Source organism: Protomyctophum bolini, assembly GCF_963924005.1.
Source record: "Protomyctophum bolini genome assembly, chromosome: 3".
In the NCBI taxonomy this organism is placed as follows: Eukaryota; Metazoa; Chordata; class Actinopteri; order Myctophiformes; family Myctophidae; genus Protomyctophum; species Protomyctophum bolini.
The window spans coordinates 1986254-2005982 of NC_137864.1; the positions used below are offsets into that span (position 1 = coordinate 1986254).

Consider the following 19729-nt stretch of genomic DNA (forward strand, 5'->3'; position numbering starts at 1 on the left):
AAGCTTCCAAAACACAAAAACAAATAGTCAAGTAAAGTACAGAAATGTACTCAAGTAGGCCTACAGCACTTAATAGTAATACAATAAATCACACCTGTGTGAAGTGAGTTGTGCAATCAGTTAATATGTGTGTTTGTGTGTGTGTTAGGTTGTGCACAGGTGGTGAAAAACAATCATGCTATTTCCGTGCTCATACCCAGCCAGCCAGGCAGGCACCCACACACATAAGGAGCACCACTCAAATATATAGATTACAAACTCTCTTGTCTCTTCTTCCAGGCTAAACACAATTCTACCACAGGTCGTTTCGAGGAAGCAATTTGATTGGTTGAAACAGCCTTCTAGCCGGTGGTTAAACCACTACACACCACCACCTAATCAAAACAAAGAATTCAGCCGCTCTGTTCTCCCAGAGCGCTAGAAAACTCGGTGGCTAGGCTAGCTAGTTTATTGGGACATTTGTGGTCGTCGTGACTACATCTGTCATTAAAAAAATATATTACACTCGAGGGTGTGGGTTAACGTGATTATTGCCACTTCAGTGATGCTTGCGGAACTCGACTCCGTCTCGTTCCTGACCGCATCCCTGTCGTGGCAATAATCACGTTAACCCACACCCTCTCGTGTAATATTGCTTAATTGCACTCTTCTGGAAAAACCAAGATAAACTAGACAACGGTACAGAGAATTGTCAAATTGTCTTTTACCATTCAAGTGAAATCCGCTATCTTTCAAGAAATATGGGGAGAATTAATACCTACCTGTATTATAGGACACAATCCTTGGCAAACACACCCTCTCATACTGCATTTAAGAGATATAGCTCTGTTCTTTTGTAATGTGGTAAGAAAAAATATGATTATGATTACCTATTAGTTTTTGTAGTATTAGTTAATGTCTGTTTTTGATTATAGGCATTTTATAAACATGCATGAGAATGATATTGTCATTGTCATGTTTTATCGTCTCTGCGGGTGCGAAACTGTTACTTTTCACGATACAAAAAAAAAAGCATGGCATTATAAGTAAATAAATAAAAAGTTAGAATATGGAGATAAGAGGTTTCTGCCCAACATTAACAATATATATAAATGGATGTGCTTGGTTTATTGTCCATCACTGAGTGTGCTTCTGTCGTCTGGTTCTTTAAAATGTTACCTGCAAACTGCCGGTCGCCGTTGCCTCGGGTTCCGAACTTGGTGACCAGCTTCCCGTTGGGCTGGAAGATGAAGACGCAGCAGGACTTGTTGTCCACCACGATGATGTGTCCATTCCTGTCCACCGACACGCCCTTAGGACCCATCAGCTTCCCTGAGCCTAGTTTAGCCTGGAGAGAGAGAGAGAGAGAGAGAGAGAGAGAGAGAGAGAGAGAGAGAGAGAGAGAGAGAGAGAGAGAGAGAGAGAGAGAGAGAGAGAGAGAGAGAGCGCGCATTAATGCTGAACTGGGGGTGTGGTATTGTGTCGTTTACTTCAAGTGGTAACATAAGAGCTGATCTTACGTCAGACCAGAATGCATGTATTTATGGTACAGTATAGCCAAGAAGGTTGGTGCCAGCAAATATACCTCAAGAGAGATGCTGTTGAACGGAGTTTATGAAGTGAGACTTATAGGCAGCAACACACATAGCCAGCCACAGTGTAAAGAAGGCATTATCTAACACAGAGGACTGTGAAATGCATTGAGGGAGCCAGGACTATGATGCACTGGCAACCATGACTCTTCTTGACTCTCTGTTTATTGGTAAAACTACTCTTGGTATATTGTCTTAATTGAGACAGACAGCAGAGAGAGAGAGAGAGAGAGAGAGAGAGAGAGAGAGAGAGAGAGAGAGAGAGACAGTGGGACAGCTGAGAGGGAGACTTTTTCCATGCCAAGGACACCCACACATTAATATGAATTTGTATTTTCTTTCATCGTAGATTTACAAGTTCACAGCGCAACACGTGGCAATGCATTGTGAGCTTGCAGGTTGGCTATTTTCAAATGATGCAATAATGTACGTACTGTATATATGAAACCCCCTCAAGGACCTCTGGTGGTCCCCGGACCACACTTTGAGAAACACTGGTGTACAAGACTCATGTGTAATAATTCATATTCACATTGTACAGTTAATAAAGTATTAAAAGGAATGCAAAAATAGACAACCATGCATAATGCCATGGGTTTGAATTCAACTCATGACCTTGGTTATAATGATGTCATCTTTTTAACGCCCCGTCACTCGTCACTGTCCTATACTATACAACAAAGGTCACATGGGAGGACCACATCAGAAACGTGTACTAAAGCAGGCCTCCCGCGGGTCACAGACAAGGGCAGAGAGAGAAGGATGAAGCTGACTGGGCACTGCTTCATTAACCCTGTAACACCCGGGTTCATTTCTACTTCATTTCTACTTCAACCTTGCTACTACTTTTTACTACTGGGACTTATCAGAGGAAATTATGTAAAAATAAAATAAAATAAAATAATATTTATTATTAATTCACAATAATAATAAAACATGTTCTAGACCAGGGGTCTGCAACCTTTTTCACATGAAGTGCCCTGTTTTCATTTTCGTGATAGTCAGCGTGCCGTATATAATTATGACACCAAATTAAATATTCACAACTGATTTTGATTGTCCATAGGATACACATAGCAATCTTAGAAATATTTTCTTTCACATCAAGATGTAACGATTATTAAACTCAGAGCAGTAGCCCTGCACCTGCAGTATGTCCCAGAATTCCTCCCCAGTCATGAGTTAAGACGTTTGAATGAATGTACAATTATGTGCAGGATGTCATTTGTATAATGTGTCAGTGGACTTATTTGAACTGACTGGTAGGCCAGTAGGACACAACATCAGAGGCAAGCAGTGGGAGGAGTTTTTTGGTATAATGACTACATTTTGGGGGGGAATGGGGTAAAAATAAACAGTTTTTATAATTACCGTAAATATTTATTAAACGTGTATTGTAAGTGGTTTTTGGTCATTGTTGTTTAGTTTTCTTTGTATGAGTAATTTGGATGAAGCTGAAGAGGAGTAGTGCTGTTGGTTTTTTGGTTATTGTTGTTTTGCTTTCTTTATATCAGTAATTGTCTTGTAATGTTCATTGTTGTTTCTTTGTATATTTGTATTGTCATTTGTGTGGAAAAAGGAAAATTAAAAAAAGTATTGGTTTTAATGTTTCTTATTGACTTTGGGGGGATATTCTGGCATGGCATGGCATGGTACAACAAAGACTCTCACCTTGAACTTGCCTTCATGGTACAACAAAGACCCTCACCTTGAACTTGCCTTCATGGTACAACAAAGACTCTCACCTTGAACTTGCCTTCATGGTACAACAAAGACTCTCACCTTGAACTTGCCTTCATGGTACAACAAAGACTCTCACCTTGAACTTGCCTTCATGGTACAACAAAGACTCTCACCTTGAACTTGCCTTCATGGTACAACAAAGACTCTCACCTTGAACTTGCCTTCATGGTACAACAAAGACTCTCACCTTGAACTTGCCTTCATGGTACAACAAAGACTCTCACCTTGAACTTGCCTTCATGGTACAACAAAGACTCTCACCTTGAACTTGCCTTCATGGCACAACAAAGACTCTCACCTTGAACTTGCCTTCATGGTACAACAAAGACTCTCACCTTGAACTTGCCTTCATGGTACAACAAAGACTCTCACCTTGAACTTGCCTTCATGGTACAACAAAGACTCTCACCTTGAACTTGCCTTCATGGTACAACAAAGACTCTCACCTTGAACTTGCCTTCATGGTACAACAAAGACTCTCACCTTGAACTTGCCTTCATGGCACAACAAAGACTCTCACCTTGAACTTGCCTTCATGGTACAACAAAGACTCTCACCTTGAACTTGCCTTCATGGTACAACAAAGACTCTCACCTTGAACTTGCCTTCGCCGGAGAAGATGCTGACCCACTTGTTGTCGTAGTCGGCGATGATGATGTCACCGTTGGGGTGGACGGCCACGCCCGTGGGCCTCTGCATCTGCCCGGGGGTCCTGCCGCGCACGCCGAAACGACTCTTAAACTGACCGTCGTTGGTGAAGATCTGAGGAAATCAACAACCACTGGGATCAGGGGCGGCCTTAGGAATCCGGAGGCCCCGTTTCAAGACCAGATATGAGGCCCTCCTCATCCTGTCGTCCCTTCACAATTAACCCATTCTGACCTGAGATCAGATTCATACGAGGTTTCCACTGGACACACACTGGTCTGATTAACCCATTCTGACCTGAGATCAGATTGTAAAAATGTCAGTCGTTCTTCGATTATTTTCCAAAAATAGCAGACCTAAAAGCTCGTAGCGCGCCACTCGGTGGCGCGCGCTACGAGCTTGTAGCTCTGCTATTTTTCAATAGCTAAAGCATAACATGATGCTAACACCAAAATGGGTTCCCGTTCAGAAAAGTTTCTCCCCTTTACCTCCCCAATGCTGCACATTTTATCCAGGTTATTAACATAAAACAGGTGTAACTTATAACATTGTGGGAGAGAGCAAGGCAGTGTGTGTGAGCGAGATAGAGAGGGCCAAGAGTGGCGGGGTTTTGACTGACGCCTGACGTTCAGTTGGAGCTTGGAGGCCCCCCCCCCTGAGGGTGGAGGCCCGTTTCAATTGAAACTGGTGAAATATAGCTAAGGCCTCCTGTGACTGGGATGACGCGGAGAATGCAGCAACAACGACACAACAACCTCTTATCTCCATGTTTTACTTTTTGTGGGGTTTTCTTTTCGGAAATGAATACCCATATAGTCCTTGATCATACTACAGCGTCCCACAAAAGCATCAGAATGAGCAGATCTACAGTACACAAGCTTTAAAAGTAACAGTTTTGGACATACAGTATGAGGTTTCCACTGTAAGTTGAGCGGAGTCAGTATATAAGGCTCTCTACACTGATATCAGTGTAGAGAGCACTTTGACAAATGAGAGATTTTGGCCGAATGTTTGTCAGTCCCACAATAGGAGTGCTATAGCGTTCATGTGGTTATAGCAAGCACATAATGTACTACTATCACAAAGTATTATTATATTCATAATAAGCATAGTTTTATTAACCAAGCACTTAATTTCCCAACTCCTTTGTAATAGTATTTGTATTTGTTATGACATGTGTTATTGTGTTCATTCTTCATGATATGTTGATGAATTGGATGTGTTGTCTTTTTCAGTCCTAATGTCTTACTCTACTCTACTTATTTATTTCTTAAGATAATAATATTAAGGTGAAACTGAGGGAAACAAACACCCTCGTCTATTTTTAAACGTGTCATCTTGCCGGCTCATAATAATCATTAGCACTTTTTTTCCCTCAATTATTCTTCAGCTAAAACAATGGTGCACAGGGGGGTATGTTTCCATGACGATGCCAGAGTACAGAGGCAGCAGTCTTAACCCATTTTGCGCGGGAACCCCTTTAGGTGTTAGCATTGAGTTATGCTTTAGCTATTGAAAAATAGCAGATCTACAAGCTCATAGCGCGCCACCGAGTGGCGGGCTACGAGCTTGTAGGTCTGCTATTTTTGAAAAATCGAAGAACGACTGACATAGATTAGAAACATAGCTTTTTCAGAAAACTGTCATTTTCAAACAGACATTTTTAGAATCTGATCTCAGGTCAGAATGGGTTAAGAGGAAAATAGTGATGAGTCACTGCGGTGGTGCGCTGCTGCTGCTGCCGTACTGCAGGGCTGATTGCAGGACAATGTACTCGACTCCATGTGCTGTACTTCAGGCAAACTATAGATCAGTGCTTCTTAACACATTTTGACCTGAGATCAGATTCATTCGAGGTTTCCACTGGACACACACTGGTCTGATGAACCGATTCTGACCTGAGATCAGATTCTAAAAAATGTCAGTCGTTCTTCGATTTTTCAAAAATAGCAGACCTACAAGCTCGTAGCGCGCCACTCGGTGGCGCGCTATGAGCTTGTAGATCTGCTATTTTTCAATAGCTGAAGCATAACATGATGCCAACACCAAAACGGGTGCCCGGTCAGAATGGGTTAACACATTTTGACCTGGGAACGATTCTACAAAACAGTTTTTTTTTATTAAAAACCTCATATTTCTATGTCAGTGGTTCTCGACCTTTTTCATGTCAAGGACCCCAAACATTATATGTATTTGGTCACCGACCCCCATCTGAAAATATGTTGTTTCAGGGACCACCCCCCCCACCCCCCACCAAGAAGCAAAGATTTGAGTTCAAAACGTTCGTTCTGAATAGATTTGGCCATGGACCCCCATCTGAAAAACTATTTGTGCCATTGTGTGTGCGTGTGCGTGTGTGTGTGTGTGTGCGTGCGTGCGTGCGTGTGTGTGTGTGTGTGTGTGTGTGTGTGTGTGTGTGTGTGTGTGTGTGTGTGTGTGTATGCGTGCGTGCGTGCGTGCGTTAGTACCTGAACACACTGGTTGTTGCTGTCAGCGATCAGAACCTTGTCCTGAGAGGATGCAGCCACTCCCTGCAGGTTGGTGAACTCGCCCTTGTTCCTCCCTTTGGTACCTGGAATACATCAAATATATGCAATGTTTTTTACTACTGCATATTAGAAAAACCCTTAGTATTACCGGTATACAGCTGCAGTGCTTGTTTGTATTAACATACACCTAGTATATATGTGCTGTGGTTGAAGGTAGTCTCCCTACTCTATTACTCGTGACATGTAAGCATCGCAAGTTCGCAACGCATTGTAAGCTTTATATATTTGGGGGTAACATTCGCCAGGAAAAGCAGATTGTGACAAAGAGATTTGGTGCAGAGTGAAAAAAGCAGTCAGCGAGTACAGTTGTAAATCTTTTGTTTTTGTTTTTGATAATCGTTTATTAACCGTAACGTTTAAATATCTGTGATATTGATTTGTCTCCATTTGAGACTAGACTCTGGACACCTACTGGACAACTAGAGGTATTGCATTGAAGCTTAAAGGGTCAAATCTCTCGACAAGAATGTTCGCCCCAAAACACGCTTGTTGTTTGTGTCAAATCTGGCGCCCTTGGCACGGTTGCCACCAGGTATTCCTTGACGTAACCTCAGTGAAACTATGCCAAAAACTAACCTTATTCCTAAAAGTTACCTCAGTGAAACTATTCCATGAACCTAAGCTTATTCCTTAACGTAACCTCAGTAAAACTATGCCAAAAACTAACCTTATTCCTAAAGGTTACCTCAGTGAAACTATTCCATGAACCTAACCTTATTCCTTAACGTAACCTCAGTGAAACTATGCCTAAACCTAAACCTATTTCTAAACGTATAACCTCAGTAAAACTATGCCTAAACCTAAACCTATTTCTAAACGTAACCTCAGTAAAACTATGCCTAACCCTAAACATATTCCTTAAAGGCCCGCTGACACGCCCCTCGGGAGCTAAGAACTGCTATCAAACAATGCTATCATGATTCTGACGTCAGAGTGGCGAGGGGCTTTCCCCAACGACTTTTATGCGGGCTCGCCGGGCTTGGTGGCCGTGGTAGCATAGCAACTTATGCTACTATTTTGGTGTCACATTTAGCTTGAATACTGGGTGAAAGTCTCATTCAAAAAAATATTTTTTCGCAACATTGTTCAGGTGAACTGTGTGTTTATGCTTGTTCATTGTAATAATCAATATCGCTATGATTATTTTATTTATCGCCGCGTCGCTCCGCATGACAACATACAGTCTAGCCCGTCTCAGATGCAGGCTGCACACACACGGGGGGACGGACGGACGGACGGACGGACGTATAGTCTCTGGTCAGGTCCCCGCATTGAACTGGGCATGTGTGTACGCACACACACACACACACACACACACACACACACACACACACACACACACACACACACAACTTTTAGCCGTGGCTATAGTGCATGACAGCGGGGAAGAGAGCTAAAGACGCCCGAGGCAGATTCCGTGCCATTGCATGTGTGTGTGTGTGTACACACATGCCCAGTCCCCCGTAGAGGCTCATGATCTCGTCCGCAAGACTATGCCTCGGCATAGCGATATTTATTATTACAATGAATACAAACATAAACACACTATAGTTCACTTGAACAATGTTGTGGTAACTAACTACGGTATTACAGAGTGAGAGCGAGGGTGTACATGTCAGCCTGCGGCTGAGAGGGGAAAAGAACAGTAGTCGCGCTGCGGGGCTGCTCTCACAGCGGCCAGACAACAGCAGACCGTCCGTAGTCGCGACTGTCGCGCTGCGGGGCTGAGAGGTCTCAGAGCGGGCAGACAGGGGTGTTGGCGACCGGGGGAACATGGGACTCCAGTCCAAAATTTGCGCTTGTGCTGCAGTTCCCCTAAAAAACCCCACGCCAACCTCAATTGCATTCAAACTAAGCATTTTTTTTTTCAATTACATTTATAGCCAATATGACGCTAAATGTACCGTCAAAAACGCTAGCCTGACCTATAGCCACTTGTTGCTAGCGCCGTAGCCCCGTTTCAAACTGTTTCAAACTGTTTTCAGTCAGACCACGTGATGTGCTGTACCACCCATATTAATTTCGGGGCGTGTCAGCGGACCTTTAACTTCAGTAGAACAAATATTGTGAATACAAGAAACTGGGAGGGGCGAGCGGTCTCAAAAAAATGTAAACGGGGACAATTTGGGGTCGAGCGTTCAGGGTTACCATAATATAAAAAAACCCAAACAAAAGACATCAGTGACGACACCGCCGTTATACCGATTCTGAAGATGAGGTCGTCCTCGATGGCGTTCTCCTTCCTCTTCCCGGTGCTGTACATGCTGGCCGGCCTCTTGATGGCCTTCTGCTTGACGTGGCCGCTGCTGCCCGGCGACTTGAGCCTCTTCTTCACGCCGTCCGACGTGGGCGACGCGTCGACGGACTTGGCGGCTCTGACCCGGAAGGGGCTGCCTCGGATGTGCTGCTCGTACAGGCGCAGCGACAGGCTGAAGCTGCCCTCTCTGGGCGCCGTGAACAGGTACTCGTACGTCCCGTTCTTGTTGTCCACGACCTGCCCGCCGCCGCCCGCCACCGCGCGGCCGTCGGGCGCCAGCAGCTCCGCCGCGACGGCGGCGTTCCCCATCTTGCACAGCTCTCCGTCCTTCAGGGCCCGCGAAGTCCGGTCGGGAATGAGAGATTCAATCGTGGAGAGTCAAGAAGGGGTGTTTATAGTGAAGGGAGGACACAGGGGTGATGGTGGATGTATACGTGCACCAGGGCATTCACTTCTAGTCATTTTTTTACTAGTTGACTAGTTGCCTAGTTTTCTAGTCGACTAGTAAACTAACTACCTATTATGTAAAAAGAAAAATAGAAAAAAAGCTGGGGGTGGGTGGGGGGGTGGAAATAAATATTTGTACATTTAAAAACTGTGTACATTGGTGACTATAACTAGTCCACTAGTAAACGAGTCGACTAGTTGCTTAATGCCCTAACGTGCACGTGTTTTGCACACATTCAGGCAATACTATATGGATGTCCTTACACTGTAAACCAAATTGTTGAGCAAAATGATAAAAATACAGTAAAAATAAAAAATAAAATTAAGAAGGTTTTATTTTCCACTCCTCATGTTAGGTACAAGAAGTGAAATTCAATTGTGTGCGGTTCACAAGATGATGCTACAACGACAATAGGAATAAATACAAATTTAGATTATTTTTTTTAATCAGTGCTAGTATGTACGTCTGTAAAGGGTGATCAATATTTTACAAATATTGAACCAATGAAAAGTATTAAAAAGCACTTCAGACCAAGGGCTCCATTTTCGTCACCGCTAAACCCCTTATCCCTAAACTTCTTTGCCTTTTTTTTTTTTTTACTATTTTGAAAAACATTTTTGAATAATTCAACTAGCCAATGTACATTGACACGTTGTGAGCTTGTAGACCGGCCATTTTAACTATTCAAAAATGTTTAGCAAAATAGTAAAAAAAAAAAAAAGGCAAAGAAGTTTAGGGATGTATTTTGCGTGTCTTAAGTACCAGGTCTTATTACTTAACTTAAGACCTGGAGGCGTGATCAATGCCATTTGGCTATTCTGAGTGGCCAAAGAGCATTGACCACGCCTCCAAATGGGTTTAAAGCGGTGACGAAAATGGAGCCCTATACCTCCTAACTCCATTGGAGCCTCAAACTGTCGGTCAAACCCCCTAACTCCACCCCCCCCCCCCCCCCCACAGAGCAGCTGCACAGCGGAAGATAAACAAACTTCACTAACGACTCAGTCCGTCTGTCTTCGTCGTTCTAATCAACGGTGGACAAAAACCACTTGAGCTGGATTTGGATGAAGTGCAAATATAATGGCTACAATATGCACGTGTCTGACAATGTCGCAATACCAACATTGATTATTAGGCAGTATTGTGTTTTGTTTTTTTCCTGAAAGGTTTACTTGGTTTCTTGCCAAACAGCAAAGATATACTAAAAATCACACCCGTGTGAACTGAGTGGTGCAACTCCCCTCTCTCCTTCTCTCTCTCTCTCTCTCTCTCTCTCTCTCTCTCTCTCTCATTAGCAGGCAACAGCACAGCACTATCTCTCTCTCTGTTTCTGGCAAACAGCGCCCCTACTGGTACTAACAGTCATACTGGTGCTCATTAACGTCACATACATAGACTAACATGTTAGGAAGGGACGACAGTGGACAAGAGATCCAAAGTCATTTTACACTTGGTGGCACGCTGAAAATAGCAGATCTGCAACGACGGCATCGAGGCCCGCCAGAACACATTCAAGTCGACTAAATCGACTGTGGATTTAGTCGACTAAAGTCGCATGACATTTAGTCGACCAAAACCAGACCAACGCTATAACGCATTCCAGGTGACTGTGACTAAAACGTGACTCAAACTAAATGAAAACCATTCAACAGACTACCACACATGCAGTACCACGTACTACCACATGCATAGTACACACACGGCAGTGGCCCACCTTGTCCTTGGTGGTGACGGTGACGGAGGTGGGCAGGCCCACCACGCAGTGGCGCAGGCCGTCGCCCGTGGCCACGCTCTCCAGCGCCACGGCGTTGGTGGTGACCACGGAGCCCAGGTTGTGGATGGACTTCTTCAGGCCGTCCGTCTCCGACAGGAAGTCCAGGTGCTGGTTCTCGCCGGGCCTCAGGGGCAGGTCCTGGAAGGGGTATGCGACCGACCACCAGGGGGCGTCATCATCAACGTGTCCGTATACACACAGACAAATGTGTTCCATGGCCAAAGACTATATATAGGCCTCGTCCGTGGCAAATATTAGGTCATAATACCCCAATTACAGAGTGTTTTCTTCAGAATATATGTATGACACTGATGTACTATGACACATTATGAACCCACTGCTAATACAAACACTGGTGATTCTACAATATTTGATTTGTAAAGACACTATAGGCATGTAACGATTCACTCAACTCACGATACGATTCGTATCACGATATGAGGTTCACGATACGATTTTTCACGATAAAATACGAAAAATATATATTTTAAAGAAAAAGTACAGTTTTTTTAATTGTATATAATTTATCTTCCCCCCCTGAGATTTTTATTTATTTAACTACATTGCAAAAGAAGTAGCATTATACTTTTGACAGTGCAGAAACATAATTGCCTTCCTTGATGAGCATCAACGACCATCACCTGGGCACAGTCACAGACACACACAGCTCCCCTCTACAGTCACAGACACACACAGCTCCCCTCTACAGTCACAGACACACACAGCTCCCCTCTACAGTCACAGACACACACAGCTCCCCTCTACAGTGCTCTACTACTCTCCAAAAGCACTTGAATATGATGGAATATGACTAAAGCTCACATTTCACATCACACACTAACCCCCCTTTTTTTGAAAATCAATATATATCGATATACGATATATCGTTACATGCCTAAAAAGACACCCATAACTGTGAGAGTGTGCATTATGTGTGCGAGTGACTACACAAATGGAACCCAAAATGGACCCGTTCATTTGGTTTCGTTTGTACACATGTCTCGTTATGGTCACCCAGGTCTCTTTCATGTGTTGTTACTGGTCCTTTTGTCCACTCATTTATGATATGGCCGTGGCAAAGATTTTGCTCCAAAGAGAAAGCGACCACCATGCACGCGAAAACGTTCGCTCTGAAAGAACACATATTCAAAGACGTGTGCCGCACTTTCACCATCTTTCAAAAATAGCAGACCTATATATAAAGCTCGTAGATCTGCAATTTTCCCAACAGCTAAAGTATAACATAATGCTTATAGTTAAAACACCAAAAGGGGTTATCCCTTCCAGAATGTGTTATTGACTGACAGAAATAAAAGCGAGTGATTAGAATAAAAATAAATGAAGTATATATAGTTTCACCTGGATGGCCAGCTCGCTGAGCCTCTCGCTCATCTGCTTCTTGACCAGCAGCACCTCGGCCTCGCTGCCGCGACTCAGAGCCTGCTCTGTGAAGTTACAGGTGCTGTTGATGCCCTCCTGGCCCTGGAGGAGACTGTCCAACTGGGCCTGCAGGACCTGGAGACATGCACGCACGCACAGTCACACGCACGGTCGCACACACACACACACAGACGCTCTTAGCCATGAGTGATTCAATATTTTGTATTTGATTTGACCTTTTTTTTTGTTTTTACCAGCTAAGTCTCATGGAAATCCAAAATCTCTTTTTACAAGAGACCTCATGGCCAAGATAGCGTCCATAAAAAAACATCACAACATAATACACTCAAATACAAACATTATGCAACATACTGTATACATTAATGAATGCTTGGCTATTCAGTCGTTTGGCCTTTTTTTCCCCCCTAGTTTATCTGATCTGTTCATTGGAGTCCCTTGTTTCTTTCTGCACAGCTCCAATGGTTTCCCTTTGGGGCGTTGTCCGATGCATGATTTGTATTTGTAATAAGAAAGAAAAGAAGAAAAAAAGTTGTCTGTGTAAAACTTTAAATAAAATAAAAGACCAAGAGGTAACGCATCTACTCCTAAAATAATTAATAGAGCAGCGCGCACGCACACACGCATACACACGCACACACGCACACACACACACACACACACACACACACACACGCACGCACGCACGCACACACGCACGCACGCACACACACACGCACACACACACACACACACACACACACACACAAACACACACACACCCTCAGGGCTCCAGTGGTAAACCGCTCCATCGCCGTTATATATTCCAAATGGACACTCACCTGTTCCTGACCTCCACCACCACCACACACCTCTTCTGAAACAACAGAGTCCATCTTTAATAATGCTCCTGTGCTGTCGTGACTATAGTTTACCTTCTATCCTGTATACTCATTCCAAACGGCCGCGGCTTGTTGTGAGCAACATATTGTACAGTATAAGTATCTGTAATCAAGAAAGATATATATATGTCACACTGTCCCCCGCTCGGAGCGCTGAAGAAACACTAACTCACTCACTCACTGGCAGCAGCATGTTCAGCATGCACTTAACTCCACCCCTGTGGGGGGGGGGGGGGGGAGCCAATCACAGAACAGATACACTAAACCCCCCGCCCCCATTCATCTACAATGTGTTCTGTACAGTCACGGAGCTTCCTTGTGCTTCTGACAGGAAGAGAGATCACCTGATGATGAAGGCCGAAACGTTGTGTCCTATAATCATTTATGGTGTTTTTTTTTAACACAATAAAACACTATACTGGTGGTGGAGCAAAGCCTGTGTGTGCGTGTGTGCGCGGACCACTTCTTCACTGTCTTGAAGACAGGAAAGCACACAGAGAGATGATGATAATAACAACGTGACAGGGCTGTGTGAACAACAACAACACGACGACGCGCCCCCTGAAGGGTTAAACATTAACCAAGCCATGTGATGATGGAGGAGAGGTCCCAGAGGGGTGGTTTGGGGGTGAAGGGGGGCGAGGGAGGGGGGACTGCATGGGTGATTGGTTCTCAAGACTGGGTGGAGAGATACTGTACACTCACTGGTTTCCTCTCTCTCTCTCTCTCTCTCTCTCTCTTTCTCTCTTACATTTGCTCTTATCTGTCTAACTGTGTCTGTACTGTACACAGTATGCGCGCGCACACACACACACACACACACACACACACACACACACACACACACACACACACACAATCTCTCAACTACTAAAAGTCTGGCTGTCTGTCTGTCTCTCTCTCTCTCTCTCTCTCTCTCTCTCTCCCTCTCTGTCTGTCTCTCTCATATCTCCTTGGTCCTTATGGTCTATATTATTTAATCAGTTATCAAACGGTCTTGATTCCTGCACACATGATGACTCAGCATAAACACACTCCTTAAAGTCAAGGCACTGTGTCACAGATTATGAAGCGTGTGCGACTGTGCATGCGTGTGTGTGTGTGTGTGTGTGTGTGTGTGTGTGTGTGTGTGTGTGCAGTAAATACCATGAAACGGTTTTTAACAAAGAAAATAAATCATATTCATCTTTTTTTTAATATATATATAATTTTTATCCCACAATTTTGTAACCCATTTTTCACCCCTGTGCACACACACACACACACACACACACACACACACACACACACACACACACACACACACACACACACACACACACACACACACATTTTCACTATTTTTCAAAAATAGCAGACCTATACAAGCTGTCAAGCTCGTAGATCTGCTATTTTTCAATAGCTAAAGTACAACATAATGCTTAAAATACCAAAATGGGGTTCCCGGCCGCCCAAAATGGGTTAAATATCCAGAACGTAAAGACAGGTGAGTACATGAGATAAGGATGTATTATTCTGTAACAGAGAACAAACGCATGTCAAACTGTGTCCAGGCACGATCTTCCCTTAGTTTAGTTTTCCTGGAAATCCTGTGGTTTAGCATAATCGTTCAGTTGGTGAAACGGCTTCCCATGCGTACTACAGTATGTGCCAACAGTCTTGAGCTCTATTCTAATAATGTGATGATCCAGATCAAATTCAGAACTATTACAGTAGCATTCAATAATTACAAAGTATAGAAATGTCTGAAGAGCAGTTCCACATGTGTTCATTTACCATTTTACTTTGGTATACTGTAAGTATTTGATGCCAAAACGTTTGAACTTTTACTCAAGTAGAAATCTTTTCCTTACAGTTGTATTACTGACTAATTGATTAATTGAGAAACTCTTTCCATTTGACATTGTTTAATCCTCATCCAAATAATATTGGATAAGAACTCATTTAAATCCCAATATTTATTGGCAAATTAAGCTGTTTTACATGACTTAAAACTTATATTCAGATTCAGACTATTTTTGTCATAATTTAGAAAATAAATCAATAAAATAAATTTGAACATTCATACAAAGTGGACAATTGCAGTATGTAAAATACTGACCATTTTTTTAAACTTTTAATTGTAATTCTCCATGTTTCTTGTGTTGGCCACATTTCAGCGTTCAAATTAAATTCCTACCAATATTATGTCCCGCCTCCCTGTCCTGTTTTACTAAATAAATAGCATAAATATGCCACGATACGCAAAAGCAGTGCTTCTCAATTTTTTTTAATGTCTAAGGACCCCCAAGTTAAACATTATTCAAACTATAACAATATTAATATGTGCAGCCTCACAGTGAGCCTGTAGATCGGCCATCTTTTGGAATAACCTTAGTATAAAATTGTGATGAAGTGGTTATACTGATCCTCATTTTGCTGTGCAGGGAAATGAGCAATGCAAAGTTGAAGATTTCTGATTGGATGAAATTGAACCTGAAAACCTGAAAATGTTGTCTACTAAAAGAGCTCGAGAGAAGAGGAGACCGCTGTTACACGGAACAAACACCGTATAGCGATGACTATCGGAATATAGAGAACAAAGAAAATATATCAATTACAGCAGGGGGTTCTCAACGTTTTTGGACCGGGGACCCCCGGAAATGCTTTGGCAATGTCTCGGGACCCCCGCCCCGCCCCCCTCCCGACCCCCAATATAAATGTACTGCTACAATAACCTTAATAATAGAGACAATACACGAGTAAGACGCGCAAACGCGGGAAGCGAACGCAGATCGTAAATTGCAATAGCAATTCACCATGACCCCGCCATAACCATATAAGGAGTCCCCAAAGCAGCTATACGTCCAAATATGGAGTGTGTTGCATCAATGACAAACAAATCACTCAGCTCCATATATGGGCACAAAGGGGGGACACACACACGGACACACACACACACACACACACACACACACACACACACACACACACACACACACACACACACACACACACACAGAGACATGATCTGCTAGGTCTCCTAGTAAGTGCTCACTGCGTTCGCAACCATGAATAAATACTGAAACCAGATAAAGGTGTATGCATGTACTATGTGTACCATGTCAACTCTTACCCTTTGACCCATTTAGGCCTGACGTCGAAATAAAAAAAATAAAAAAAATAAAATTGAATTGAATTTGAATTTCAAAATATTTCCAGAAATGTCATGACCTTGGAAAACCCTGCTTGAATCGGAATAGCTGGACTGAAATGGGAGTAAAAACGAGGGTTGAAATAAAGTGTGGTTATATTATGGTGTGAGGCTGTACCTTCTGCTTGAGGCCATAGTTGACCTCCAGCTCCATCAGCAGGACACTCTTGCGGACGTTGAGGGTCTTCTGGAGCTCGTCAAACGTGGTGTGGATGTTCTCCTCCATGGAGCTCTTCTGATTGGTCAGCTGCTGCAGGATCTCGGACAGCGTCTGCAGGGCGGAGTCTATCTCTGGCAGCCTGGGGTCACATGACATAATTATTACAGTATATAGTTTATCATAAACTCTGTCGGGTTGGGAAAACTGTTACTTCCACGTAATCGTTCATTCATTCAGAAATAGCAGGTCTACTGTACACGTGCTGTGAGCTTGTAAAGGTCGGCTATGTTTTGCTACTTTTTGTGTGACACTGTAGTAGTATGACAAAGTATAAGAGAAAGCGTCTCTGTCATTTTAGATTTTAGCTGTTTATCCCATTCTGGACAAGGAACCCCTTTAACCTTTTGGTGTTTTAACTCAACATTATGTTATACTTTAGCTATTGAAAAATAGCAGATCTACAAGCTCATAGTGGCTCACCGAGTGGCGCGCTAATAGCTTGTAGGTCTGCTATTTTTGGAAAATCGTGAAAATACAGCACAAATCTTTGAATGTATATTCTTTCAGAATACTTTTTTTTGGGGTTATATATGGGTTATACTGTATATACACTAGCCTGGATTGGCCGTACTAATATAACACTGCGTGTAAATTACTTTTTTTGCACCGGCAGATTTGTGTCTGGCCACTGTGAGGCTATAATATACACAGTACCAACATAGGTTTTTCAGGAAACTGGGTCCCGGACCACTGTTTGGGGTACCGGTAGTTGAAACTGGGTCCCGGACCACTGTTTGGGGTACCGGTAGTTGAAACTGGGTCCCGGACCACTGTTTGGGGTACCGGTAGTTGAAACTGGGTCCCGGACCACTGTTTGGGGTACCGGTAGTTGTCTGGCTGCAGAGACTATGGTCACATTCTCACACTAATACTTCGGTATAGACTTAATGCGTATGGGCGGAGAATTTGGGATTCTTGCATATTTAATTTGCTGCGGTTTGCCTTCACACAGCTGTCATCCGCCAGCAATTGGAAACGCAGCAGGGGTGGACCTTTATCAATGTGTTCCATTCATAAACTAGCCTACACAGTGAAATCTATGGTGATACAATTATACTCATTACGTGCATATGTGTCGTGCCGTCTGGGACTGGACCCCCCCTCTCTCGCTCTCTCACTATACACTCACTAACAGCCACACACGGTTCTTTTGGGCATGGAGGCACAGCTGCTGAGCCCACTGATATAACAGACAGCAGCGCAAAATGTTTACACGTTTATTGAGAAATTTGAGATGAAACTTCCTACTCCCCACTAGTCCCCACACAGTGACACCACTCCATGTTTACGGCACGCACAGACAGACAGAATATTCTGTAGGCTATAATACTATTACACTGCACTGCAGTGTTTATGTGTTTTCTTAAGCAATTGATTATAATGTACTCATTTCGATCAGGGCTGCAGTCTCCTCATTCGACCACGTCTATCCACGGTAACGGGACTGTCGGGACATCTTTGCGCTGGGTAAAATATGGCTTCTCCGTCTCCAACTGTGTTCAGCTCCTCACCCGCCACATTGTTTGCTTCATTTCCTTTATTTACTGCAGATTGCATTCACACCTGCACCGAATCATAATCAAGTGCGATTGGAAGCGAAGCGAAACCCCCGTTTTTGCTCGGAGTATAATGCGGTTCTTTGATACGCATTAGGATTCGAAAGAGCCTTCACACCTGCCAAACGAAGTGCACTTTCTGAAAATGTGCAGCAGGATTAGTTTTAATCGCAGCAAAGCTCTCTGGTATGAATGTGACCTATGGTACAGATAGTGGTTAAACGACCACTTCGCCACTTTTTAATCTATCTTCATATAATAGGTCCTCACTAATAATCATGATAAAATGGTGCAATTTCTTTCTACTCGGTCTGTGTCTCATAGGAGTGCTGTGGGTAGTTCAGAAGCCGTCTTCCAGTGACATCATCGATGTGGAATACAAGCTAATAAAAACTACAGGCTTTCTAGTCCTGAAAAGTTGCAATGCGAAAATGGAAGCCATCGTTTAAAATCTAAACATTTTTGTTTAAAAAAGAATCTGCATAATGATGATGTCACTGGAAGACGGTTTCTGAACTGCCCACAGCCCTCCTATGAGACAGTAGAAAAGGATCGTGCCATTTTATCATGATTATTAGTGAGGACCCATTATATGAAGATAGGTTGAAAAGTGGTGAAGTGGTCCTTTAATTGGAGCTTTGGGGTGGGGGTAGGGAACTGTGATGGGACATTGTGCATTTGTTTGTTTAACTGTACTGTATGCAATGTGTTCTTTTTGTCGTTGTTGTTGTTGTTATTATTATAATCTTTTTTAATTTGTTCTGTACATATTTATTTGTTTTGCATTTGTGCTGCCATGGGGTTGTGTGTGTGTGTGTGTGTGTGTGTGTGTGTGTGTGTGTGTGTGTGTGTGTGTGTGTGGGGGAGGGGGTATATGTGAATAATTGCTTTGAAAATAGTATGTTGTAAAGAAAAATCAATAAACATAAAACAAAAAAACATTACATACAGTAGGACCTCAATGGAAGTCCCCTGGACCGTTCTTTGTTATCCTTTTAGCCTGAATGTCTGACTGTACCTCAGACTGTATTCAATGAATCAATCAAAACAATGATGCAATCGAATGCTATAACCCATTTTGGTGTTAGCATCATGTCGTGCTTTAGCTATTGAAAAATAGCAGATCTACAAGCTCATAGCGCGCCACCGAGTGGCGCGCTACGAGCTTGTGGGTCTGCTATTTTTGAAAAATCGAAGAGCGACTGACACTTTTTAGAATCTGATCTCAGGTCAGAATGGGAAACTGTCAGGATGTATAGAAGACACTTTTAGAATCTGATCTCAGGTCAGAATGGGAAACTGTCAGGATGTATAGAAGACACTTTTAGAATCTGATCTCAGGTCAGAATGGGAAACTGTCAGGATGTATAGAAAACACTTTTAGAATCTGATCTCAGGTCAGAATGGGAAACTGTCAGGGTGTATAGAAGACACTTTTAGAATCTGATCTCAGGTCAGATTGGGAAACTGTCAGGATGTATAGAAGACACT

At 43.1% G+C, this 19729-nt stretch overlaps 1 protein-coding gene across 2 annotated transcripts in view; it reads right to left on the reverse strand.

The window, feature by feature from the left end:
* The window catches only part of trim2a (tripartite motif containing 2a), a 48183-nt gene that overhangs the window by 5963 nt on the left and 22491 nt on the right, over positions 1–19729 (reverse strand). For both annotated transcript variants that reach the window (XM_080760385.1, XM_080760386.1), the window contains exons 5-11: positions 16581–16761; positions 12350–12505; positions 10931–11128; positions 8714–9095; positions 6431–6534; positions 3909–4076; positions 1159–1327 (exon numbers count right to left, since the gene is read on the reverse strand). In XM_080760385.1, coding sequence (XP_080616511.1) covers positions 1159–1327; positions 3909–4076; positions 6431–6534; positions 8714–9095; positions 10931–11128; positions 12350–12505; positions 16581–16761 — 1358 coding nt within the window. The remainder of the gene's footprint in view (positions 1–1158; positions 1328–3908; positions 4077–6430; positions 6535–8713; positions 9096–10930; positions 11129–12349; positions 12506–16580; positions 16762–19729) is intronic.